This window comes from Anabrus simplex, chromosome 6, assembly GCF_040414725.1.
Source record: "Anabrus simplex isolate iqAnaSimp1 chromosome 6, ASM4041472v1, whole genome shotgun sequence".
Classification (NCBI taxonomy): Eukaryota; Metazoa; Arthropoda; class Insecta; order Orthoptera; family Tettigoniidae; genus Anabrus; species Anabrus simplex.
The window spans coordinates 18,844,946-18,857,127 of NC_090270.1; the positions used below are offsets into that span (position 1 = coordinate 18,844,946).

The 12,182-nt window shown below is 38.5% G+C and overlaps 1 protein-coding gene across 2 annotated transcripts in view; it reads left to right on the plus strand.

Moving 5' to 3' along the window:
* The first annotated feature begins 9,315 nt into the window (after positions 1-9,315).
* Positions 9,316-12,182, plus strand: part of SCCRO3 (defective in cullin neddylation 1 domain containing SCCRO3) — a 36,234-nt gene continuing 33,367 nt past the window's right edge. The window contains exons 1-2 of one of the 2 annotated variants that reach the window (XM_067149699.2): positions 9,316-9,738; positions 9,826-10,018. In XM_067149699.2, coding sequence (XP_067005800.1) covers positions 9,937-10,018 — 82 coding nt within the window. In that variant the 5' untranslated portion in view covers positions 9,316-9,738; positions 9,826-9,936. The remainder of the gene's footprint in view (positions 9,739-9,825; positions 10,019-12,182) is intronic. The other variant, XM_067149698.2, reaches the window with a different exon arrangement.

Below are 12,182 nucleotides of genomic sequence, written 5' to 3' on the forward strand. Positions count from 1 at the left end.
AAATAAATAAATAAATAAATAAATAAATAAATAAATAAATAAATAAATAAATAAATAAATAAATAAATAAATAAATAAATAAATAAATAAATAAATAAAATCTAAACATTTTACAAAACAATGAATTCCATTTGACCGATTATTGAAACAATTCAATTCAACATAGAAGCTAAGATAAATATTTAATATGTAAGCTTAAGACGATGGCACCATTTGTAGATTGTAAATTGTTAAATAAGTCTTCATGCTTTTAGAAAGACGAAAGAAATTCGGGCGTGCAATCTTTACTTGTTTTCGCGAATATCATTATTGTCGTCTGTAATCAATGAAATATTTCAATGCCACAGTAGTCATGTTAGCAGTAGCTGTTAACCTGTTAATGTGTGTGTCTATGAAGCCTTTCTTGTATAGTCAATTACTGTTGTAGTAAGACCATCTACAATATTATCAGACCTTAATACAAAATCAACATGGCCGACGCATCGGTTGAATTTATTATGCCTGTGATATAAATAAACATAACCTTCTGATTATCGTATTGAATTGCTAATTTGTCAATAATAACGAACAGAATACTCTCCTTTGGGTAATAAAACCAATACTAGATAGAAATAGCCTATATTTAGATAACAAATTTGTGGAAAATTTAAAATATGTCTTTTCTATGAACTAGTATGGTCCAGGAAACAGGTAATATAGGATTGCATTCTAGAATAACAGTCCTGGGTTATACCCGATGCGTTTTTAATGTCGGGAAGGGGCATGTAGAAAGGGGAAGCTAGCTTTAAAACTAGAGATCTTTGAGGTTAGGCCTCTCCAAGATGGTATCAGGAAAGGGCATGTCGAAATGGGCATCTTGCCTTAAAACTTGTGTCCTTACCCCCTCTAAGATGGTGTCTGGAAGGGGAATGACGAAAAGAGCACGTTGCCTGAATACTATGGCCCAGTAATGTTAGACAATTCCAAGATATTGTCGGGGAAGGGGCATGTCGGGAAGGGCAGCTAGTCTTAAAACTACGGTCCTTAGGCCCTCCAAGATAGTGTCGGGAAGGTGTATCCGAGAAGATGGTGTCGAGAAAGACATCTAGCCTTAAAACTTTGGTCGTTTGAGGTTAGGCCCCTAGTGCATCTAGCCTTAAAACTAGGACCTTGTGAGGTTTCGTCCCTCCAAGAGAAGAGAAAATGCGTTGGGAAAGACATCTAGTGGGTTAGGCCTCCCGTCAACATGGCTAAGTCCCGTCAAAAAGTACGTGTATACGTCCCGTCAAGACGAGGTTATGTCTTTCGAAATTCCGCGCCACTCAAAACTCGTGGTAATGATCTGTCAAAATGGCAGCAGTGAGGTTAGCCATGTTTCTCTTTTTAAAATTCCGTGGCTATGTCCCGTCATGAATGCAGCTTTGAGGTTAGGGTCCACGCCCAACACGAGCACATGGTTAGGAACTATCAAGATGACAGAAGTGAGGTTAGCCTTTCAAAATCAGCGCCAAACAATTGCACGATGTTAGGACCTGTCAAAATGACAGCAGTGAGGTTAGGGGCGTTCAAAATTCCGTAAATATGTAATTGCTCTAAACGTTAGGTTAGGACCTGTCAAGATGAGAGCCATGAGGTTAGCCGCGATCTCTTATTTAAATCCAGCGCCAAAACACGAGCACGTGGTCAAAATGAGGTTAGGACCCGTCAAGATGACAGCTGTTATCTTGACAGCTGTCATGAGCACGTTGTCTTGTTTGTAAATAATAACACGTGGTCGTGACGTCATGCCACGTGTCCGTGACATCGTGGGGTCAATGACTTCGCGGGAAAATTCTGATTCAGCTCCCGTAGTATTAGAACCCACCCTGCTATACTACTAATGCACGCATAACCAGCCGAAAACGTAATCATGAACAACAGTGAAAGAATGAAATTAAAACCTCGGATTCGCCACTAGGCTTATCCTTACAGTGGCGTTAGTTTCCTAGGCCCACGTTCGATGCTCGAGAAGGCTATTCTCATAAGAGTGCAAGCTTAACATTGCAAGCTCATCCTAAGTAGACAAGATTGCGTCTATACCTTGTTCTCATTGTCTCGGTGCTGAGCTAGTACTTTTGAACAGGATGGCAGTTATACAATATTCTTATTGGACAGCGGAATTTTTTCAAGTGCTAGTAGGTAGGCATTGCTTACAAAGGGTTAACTTTAGAGGGCTATCTCAGGGCATCGGAGCTTTGGTACTAATTTTGAACAAATAGCGGCTGTAAAATGTTTTTATGGGACTCCGGAGGTCGTATAAGGGCTAACATGTATGTATAGCTTATATATGACTAACTCTGGAAGGATATCACAAGGCCTTGGAGCTGAGCTACTATTTTTGAACAAGATAGCCGCTACACATTTCTTTCACGAAACTAGGGAGCTGGTGAAAAGCTAGAACTTATGCATTGCTCATATGGGCATATCTCTCGAGGGTTCATCATGCATTCCGAACTGAGCGACTCCGGAATCATCTGCGCTAGCATCTGAGCTGATGCTTGATGAAATATTTTATTTTAACTTTTCGAGCTTATAGATTTGGACTCTGGAGACTTCTAATATTGTCTACCTTAGTATTTACATCACATAGTTATTAAGACCTTGTGATCAGAACCGTAAGATACCTGCACTACAACTGTAGGGGCTTGGTATTTTTGACCCATGAACGATCTTAATCCGAGTGATAGGCGAAATTTTAGGATATACTAACTACCATATCTGAAGTACTTATTTGATTACTGTTTGCGTGAACGAGCTATACCAAATGTAGGATAGTTGCTAGACTGGCCCCTGTGTATAAAGGAAATTGTTGTAAACGTAGAGCAGATTATTACAGGCCAGTCATTTTGGCATCTGTTGCTTGTAATCTTTGGGAAAGCATTCTTCCTGAGTTATCATACACTCCTTTACGAAATTACTAACTGGTTTGATAGAAAGCAATTCGGGTTTAGGAAAGGCGTAGGAAAGGAGGCCCAACATGTAGGATCCCTGCAAAATATATCAGATATCCTATATTCAGGAGGTAAATGGAATGTGTAGCTATTGTTCTGTCCAAGGCTTTTGATAAGGTAGAGAATTGGAGACTGCTGACGAAAATGTGGTCTATTGGACTAGAGAAGAGAGTGCTTGCATGGGCGTGTAAATGTCTAGAAAACATAACTAAGGGTATTACAGTAGATGAAGCATTATTTGGTCCTCTATTTATTAAGATATATTATCTTAATACATGGATATATTATTCTATGTTTATATTTTGTTACATTTGTAAGAATCGAGGTCTATTGAAAGATTCAACAATCCATAAAAGAGTGAGGGGAGGCTACAGCTTGTCCCCTCTCCTTTTAATTGTTTTTGAGAACAGGCGGTAAAGGAAATAAAATGAGAACTGACATCCAAGGAGATAAAATCACAACTCTTCGAGTCTGCTGTTATTGTTTTTCCTGAGATTGCAGATGATCTGAAAAAATTGGTATGAAAGCAATCTTGAAGAATAAATATAAGATAATTGCAAATCAATCCAAAACAAAAGTATTGGAATCCAGCCGAACGAATTCAGACGATGCAGGAAATATTAGGTTAAGGAATTACGTAGTAACGGAAGTAGATGCTTCTTGTTAATAGGATAGTGGAGTAACTAACGTTGGGAGAATTATGAAGGCCATATTGGAGGCGTTCTTTAAGAAAATATATTTTCTCACTTTAAACGTTCATATAGGAGATAGAAAGTTATTTTTGAAGACTTTGGTCAAGAGCATGGCATTCATTGTATGTAAATGATATATGGACAATATATATCTCAGAAGGATATATAATATATGCTTTTGAAATATAGTGTTTCAGAATAATGCTGTAGGTGAGTTGAGCACCACGAATAATCAAATAGTGAAGGGAATTGGTGACAGGAGAACGATTTGGAAAAATTTGTCGAGAAGAAGAAATAGAACGATAGGACTCATTTTAAAGTATACAGGACTTTTTCATTTGTTTATTGAGGGAAGTGTAGGCTGTAAATACTTTAGTGGTATACCAGGACTTGAATATGCGAAACAGATTGTAGTAGATTTATGTTGCAGTACTGTGTAGGGTGGAATGGAGAGCTGCATTAAACCAGTCTGTGGACCGATAAGCCAAACGAAAACAACAACAACAACATATTTATATAAATGATATGAGGATACAAGGATTTTTGTCGATAACGATATACTGTATTGAGTAATAAAATAATAATTTACAGAATTGTGAGTGGCTGAGTAAAGACTTGAAGTTATACAGCAGACAGTGTATGAAGGTAAACAGGGTGAAAAGTCAGGTCGTATGTGCCACCAGGCGGAAATATTCCTTCAGTTTGTTTTTACTGTGTTGATGAGTTGAATGTATCTCTCGGGAACACTCGAAGTGCCTAGGTGTTAATATAAGGGAAGACCTTCATATAATTAATCGCATTATCAAGGTTGTATTGAAAGGTTACAGATCTCTTGATATGGTTATGAGGTATTTAAATGCTGTATTAAGGATGTAAATGAGAGGGTGTATAAATCAATGGCGAGACCCGATTTAGACCATTATTCTATTGTTTGGATCCTGAGCGGGATCGCTGGTTGTGGTAGTGGTGGTGATTTATTGTGTAAAGAGGATGTACAACCGGGTAATCATCCTCTATTAATACTGATCAGTGGGAAATATGGAAAGGGTCAAATTCTTCGAAATATGAAGGTATTGGCCAAACAAATGCAAGGGTCTTCAATGCAGTGAAAATGGAACACTTCCTAGGCCTCAATACGTAACACCGTCGGGGTCGGAAAAGAACATGTGTTGACCAAGTGAAGTCGAATAGTGTTGATGAAATTGAGAAGCTTGTCACAAGTAAGGGAAAGCAAATCTAGGACTTAACTAAATGCCCCGTGGCCACCAACTTACTCTCCAAACTTAGGATCCCCTGGGGTCCTTCTTATCCACCTTTTACGACAGGCGGGGGATACCTTCCGTGCTATTCTACTGCCCCCACCCACAGGGAGATGGGTTAACTTGATTGGAGAACTGACAGATCCAAAGGAAAGCAGAATTGTTTGTTCTGAGTGATTTCCGACAAAAGTGTAGACCTAGTGTTACGAAATGTCGCAAACTTGGGGGTGAAAGTACTTGGGAATAAGGAGACGAAAAACTTGTTTATGCTCCGATCTGTCGGCGGGGAATGACATTGTTAGGCAAAAAAGCTTGAGTGGAAATTTTAGAAGTAGGGAAGTTCGTAATACGAAGAACAAGTTGGAATGAAAGTTAAATTGAGGGAAATACTGGTTTATTTTATTAGCTTCCTGAAAATTATCAACACAGGGACAAACAAAGACACAAGTATGGTTATACATTTCCTGTTAAAGATAGGAAAATATTAGAAAAGATTAGGTGCAATAACGCATTGTTATATAGCCGCTGGTTATCCGTATGTGCCACCTATATACAGAGAGATACCGATACCGATGCGCTTAATTGCGCTCCTCACTTGGTCTGTAATGAGTGTAAAAGTTGTGTATTTTAATCAGTATAGGTGCATTTTATCAGTATAATTATAATTTTTTCATTTTGTTTAATCTCTATGTGCGTATGTTAAGAGTTAATTTGTTTGTGTAGAATATATATGTGTGTGACCAGGGAATCGGCCATGCTTAGCGTTGGCTGACACAGAAATTTGCGGTGTGTATCGGTATGGGTGGTCACCCCTCCAGGTACTGACCACGCCCAATGTTGCCTAGGTATCGCAACGGGACTGTACTGTTGGTGTTTCGCTGTGACTATCACATTTTCGTAGACTGACATGTTTACTTTAATGCGTGTGTGCGGATTTTAAAATTTGAAAAGCAGCATAATTTTTATAAGCAGAGTTTTATGTGCGCCTTCCTCGGTTACCTGTATTCTAGTGTTTCAAGGTTGAGGATGGATTTAATTTTGACTTGAAGGCATGTTTGGTGCTTGTTTTAAAGTGAGAAGTTGGGGGTGTGGACCTTAAGTGTTGGGACTGATTTTCTTGGCTGCTGGGTCTCGGCTGCTCGATCCACCGAGATTGCCCTGCGGGTGGGGGATGGGGGGATTGCCTGTTTAGGGTAATTTTGGTTGGAGGGGATGATATTAGGGGTCGGGAGTTGGAGGGCATGGCATCCCGGGAGGGGAGCGCCCACAGCCGACCCGCCGAGCCCGCCACCTGTTCCGATCGCGATGCCTCGGCCGAACTTATGGGCGGGGTACAGCGCGCCGGCTAGCGAACCACCCCATATCCGCGGAAAACCGTGAGTTTCATGATCCGAGGAGGCAAGCCCCAGACACCGTTAGAGGGGGAAGGTCGTGGTTACGTTGGCATTTTCCCTTGACCTATCGAGGGAGGATCCATGTCATGGATATTCTGTGACAATGTGGTCCTGGGAAGAGGATCCATGGGTACGTGGGTATTACCCATGGGGCCTGGAATGCGGATGGAGGTGTGCATTTGAAACACCAGAAGGGTCAAACGCACTTGCCGGATCGACCTAAGTGGCAACCCGTTGTCTGAGCCGTGACAGGGCTAATTTTTTGAGTGGTTAACTCAACAGACAAGCCACGAACACAGGACATCGGGCCAAAAAGCGAACGAAACCAAACCCCATGGCACTACAGCCTTTGAAGAGTCTTGGACTACAAAGCGACTGCTGCTCAGCACGAAGGCTTGTAGATTGCGAGGTGTCGAGTTGTCAGCACGACGAATCCTCTCGGCCGTTATTCTTGGCTTTCTAGACCCGGGCCGCCATCTCACTGTCAGATAGCTCCTTAATTCTAATCACGTAGGCTGAGTGAACCTCGAACTAGTCCTCAGGTCCAGGTAAAAATCCCTGACCTGGCCGAGAATTGAACCCGGGGCCTCCGGGTAAGAGGCAGGCACGCTACCCGTACACCACGGCGCCGACCACGACACCGGGCCTCCCTGACAAATTGCTTTCCATTGAATTCAGGAAAATAGATATGCATATGAGTGTGGCTGGTTGTGTTCCAAGTTACCCCATTTGGAATGCCGTAATGCGTTGTCAAGCAATGAAGAAAATATGGGTGATTTAAGAAATGTACATATTTTGTTGAAACAATATGATGATGCAAATTTGCTTTAGCCTAATGTAATAGCATTATGGCAAGTATTTCTTATAGGGAAAGTTTGAATGTTTTTGAGGCTAAAGCTATAGATTTTCTTTCTGTTAGTAGGCATCAAGTTAAAGGGAAAATTGCCTAGCTCTTAAATGTAAATTCATTAAATCATGTGTATAAGGGATGTGCCGATATTTTTGTTGACAAGTGTTTTAATATGATGATACGATGCTTTCAAATGAGAAAAAAGAAAAAGACTAGCCGTGAACGTTCAGGTAGGAATTCTAAAGTTAAAAATATGTCTAATTTCAGTCTTTAAATAATGACCTGTTAAATAATTCTTCATTAATTTATCCGGAATTGCTTTAGCAACTTTGAAGTTAATATCTGATTAAGACTTTCTTTCTAGACGTAATTTATTTATCCATTTCCATTGATATTTGAATTTAGCGCGAATTTTCAGGTCAAGTCACTAAAAAGAGTGTCACTTGCGAATTATCTCCCATTTTAACAAGGCTAATTCCGGAAGTGTCGCGTATTGTCTCTACTGTATTTGCTGGTAGCTCGTCTGGTGTGTCCGCGACAGCCGGTTGGTTCTCGGTGGTCTTACTCCCTTGTACATGCCTGTTGTGCAGCTGCTGGACGCAGGCATTGTTATATAGCATAAGAGTTACTTTATGTTATTATTAAGGATGGCTAGCAGCATTTTTCAGGTCTTTATAAATTGTTCGGTATTGTTTCACGAGCATCCACCATTAATCCAATAACCTCAATACATTGATAGAGGATGGTTGCCTAGCTGTACTTCCTCTTAAAACAATAATAACCACCACTACCACCTCAGTACATTCATGGTTTTACTATTTTTTTATAATAGGGCACTGTAGTTTCGTAGATAACCTTCTTCACATTGTCAACCTCCTATGGCTGGTCTGAACTCAGTTCAAATCTCACTGTTGGATCTAGTATATAGCCAGTTTTTTTGAGTCGGCCTTATAGGCTATGATGTCTACGCCTCGTGGTTCCTTGTATAGAGATTCCAGAGACTTCCTTCTAAGAGGATAGGATTCAGGAATTGGAATAATTACCAAAGGTGGTATCTTCGATAAATACTTTCATAAGAGACTATTATACATTAGGTAAACAAGTGATAGGGAAAATGCTACCTGGGTAATAGCCCTTAATTGAGATAAATTATTAATGATTTATTGAGATTCATTTACGGAGAACATGAGATTTAGATTGAATCAGGAGATGTATGTATCGGGCTCAGAATATTAGACGCGAGAGAGCATGATTACCTAGTTGTACTCCCTATTTTAGAAAAGTTACCACCACCATCAGTAATAGATATGGAAGTAAAAGAGGCCACAGATCCAACTGGAAGGTCTTTTTAGGTCCATATGCTACAGTAGTTTATTCGCAATGTCTTTCAGCCTGTATGCTGAATAATGAAAGTATGTATTTGGGATTTCGTCGTTTTATATTTTATCCGGTTATGATGATGCGTTTTTTCTATAGTCTTAACTCAGGAATGACAATTTCGTCTGGTATGTTTAAGCGTTTTCCAATATCGTATTTTAGATAGGGATATTTTTAAATATAAGGCGAGTCGAACTTCCCACAAATCAATGCTGTTGACTCTTTTAACCTCAAGGTTGTACTAAGATTTTACTTTTTAAACTTTGAGATTAGGTACATCAAGACCATGGATTCACTAAGTTATCATTGTTATTCTGTGCGGTTTGGCTGACATTTATTTATAAAAGTTAGATAGTTAATGGAAAAAGTCCGGCAGTTTGATATTCTTGATGGGCTGATCACTTATTTTTTGTAAATATATTTTGTTGTATAGTTATTAATAAGAGAAGACACGAGAGATAGGGGGAAAAAATCATTTACATACCTACTGCTAGATTTTTATCTAGTTGCCACAATATGTACGGTAAATTTCAATCAACATTGACAATCTGTTGTGAAAACACTTGATGCACATTTAACAAAACGTGGTAAATTATTTTTTTCTTACTTGTTTCTTCACACATTTTGTTTTACTAATAATTGCACATGTTTGAGCTTTCACTACTCTGCTTTCATTGTATCCATTTAATGTTCTAAATGGACTTCTTGAGTTATATATTTTCTGTAAAGTCAAAGTTTTATATAAGCATTATATCGCATTATATCTCAATATCTTGTATACTCCTCTTTTAGACAGGTAGATGTTCTCCGTACAAATGTTTTTTTGACGTAAATCTATGTAGTTAAAAGTGAAGAAGGGAAGTGCCAATGATTAATTTTGTGTGTATTAATCCTTGACATTGTTCGTATGTTCTATTCTGTTATTTCCTGATGTTGAGACATGTAGTTATGACGGTGAAGTTCAAATGGAACGATGTTATTTGCTGTGACATCATTTCATTCTAATCACTTTAGCTAATAATTGACGCTCGGTTGAGTGTCAATTATACTAAAAACGTAAGCCACCAGCCTGGCATATCATCATGCACGAGTGCCAATATATGTCTTCAAACGTGCTATTGCACTATACAGATGAATGTGCCAAAAAGGAAACATCTGATTTATTGAAGGTAATTTTCCTTTGAGTGTATCATACAGGTAGGCCTACTGCTGATTTTTACAATGTAGCCTATGTCTAATAAACATATTTATAGCCTGGGTCTAATAAACATATTCACTTTTCAGCACTTTTCTGCTGGATATAGGTGACTGCATACAATAGAAATCCTATTACTCCAGCCTCTTCATGAGTGGCAATCGAAGGACATCTGACATCGAACCCGTGAAAACCAACCAATGGGAAACTGCTTCTCTTGCTTCAAGGTCCCTCCGCCACCCAACCCGTCCACAAACGCTCCCCTGGAGAAGGACAAGGAAGGTTTGTTTATCATTTAGTCTAAGTCCCCATAGAGAAATGGGACAAAAGGTTGGACATAAGTGTATTATTGTGTGTGGTGAGAGTAGCATGTGTATATGTATATTATAAGAAAGCTGGTTCACAAATGATGAAACCTCTTTTTGGACAATGTTCTCACATGACCTCACTGATCTGAGGCAGTTATGATATGCTTGGTGATATGCCTGCCTTAAGGTTACATACTAAGTTATTTCATGAGGCTGTTTGATCAGTACTATAAAAGTATGGTAAGTCATACTGAATTTCTACCTTAGATTTTATTTTTAGGATATACCTTTTGATCATCGTCGTGATAGGTTTATCAGAACTGAAAACAATATTCCTTGCTGTGAGCTGCAGTACAGTCATAACTTATATTTTTTATGAGGTGTATGTGATTTTATTCATATTCCCACTTCTGTCATGAAGGCAGTATTCCTGCCACCGAGGGAAGCATATTTTGAAGATCTTTTATTATTACAATGATACCATTTTGGTTATTATAAGTTAGTGTGTGATAATTTTGCCATGAAAGAGATATTTTAAGTGCTACTAAGGTTGATACTCTATGCTGGAATTTGATCTCTTGATTTTGAATGCAGGAGAAGTAGCCTAGACGACTGGTCCTCTTCACCACTCACTGGGCACAAAGTAATCTATGTATTTACTGGATTTAGTATTATTTCCTTAAATAATTAACTACTGGTACTAAAGAGCCAGTTAATTTCATTATCCTGGTTATAGTCCATCATTTGAAAATTATTTGGTTAAGCCTACCATAGTATCAAATTTATGGATGGAATAAACATTATATTGATCATTTGTCCAGAGAAATGCAACCAAAACAACTTCCTCACCTAGAAATGGAACACTGTCATTCAGGCAGCGTCATGCAAAAATCATGAATTACAAGACAAACAGATTTTACAAAAGAAATGTGAAAAATAAAAATTGTTGAAACATTAAGAAAGAACTCCGACAAGTGAGTGACAAGAAAGAGATTACTTTAGCATATTCAAATACATCAGCATTCTGGAAGATGATCAGTTGACTGCTCAGTTTAATGCTTAAAACTTAATGTGTTAGTAGATGTGTAATTTTCATATTTAATAACAGATGCTATCAGCTTCCTCTAACTGTAGGCTACCCAGTAGGCCAAGCATCACAAACATACTCTTATAATCAAATTAGTAAGAGAGAGAGGTGTTCTAAAATAGAAAGGTCAACTGTTCTGCATTTCACTTGTAGCTGTTATATAACCGATTCCTCAGATTAGCAGTTGAACCCTTTACAGCCCGTGCATATTCTCATCCAGTCTGAATAGCTTACAGAACTCTGCAAAGCTAGCTGTTATTGTGCCTATAGCTCCAACCGTAAGACTCTTACATTTTTTTTAAGTTGGCTTGTGTCACATAGCTGTGAGCTTGCATTTGGGAGATGGTGGATTCAAACCCCATTGTCAGCAGCCCTGAGGACAGTTTTCTTTGGTTTCACATTTTACTTCAGGCAAATCCTGAGGCTGTAACTTAAGATCACGGTCGCTTCCTTCACATTACTAGCTCTGTCCTATCCCATTGCCGCCATAAGACTCCCCTGTGTTAACTTATGCTTTTCTTTATAGTATGGAATTTAAGTTTTTTTTCAGAGTGTTGAAACAGAATACAAAATTAAAACATATAATTAATGTTTTCATTATAGATTTTTTATAGTGTTATTGCAGTTGTTAGTGTTATTGTATTTTAACAGAATGCAAAACTTAAAAATACAACTAAATTGACACTGAAAAGAATGGCTTCCATTAACAAAAAAAAAAATTCATAAGTGTCACAGTTTTCTTTACGAACATTTCAAGCCCTTGGTTACAACGTTAGGGTCAGTTATTAGTCCACGAGTCAGACCTGTTGGAGCGGCTAACATTTCTGTTCACTTAGAGGATCCGTTGAGTTTAAGTCCATGTCTTCCTCATGTACTTAGTTCATTATTATTCTCGTATTGGAAACTTCTGTAAATAGTCAAAAGGTATGTTACACATATTGTGACAATATTTTGCAATGTCAAGCGGATTCACACTGTTCCTCTTCAGTACATTGGATATTGAAGCAAGTGTTTTAAGGTTTGTTCTTTGCCAAATTTGCCCTTGATATTG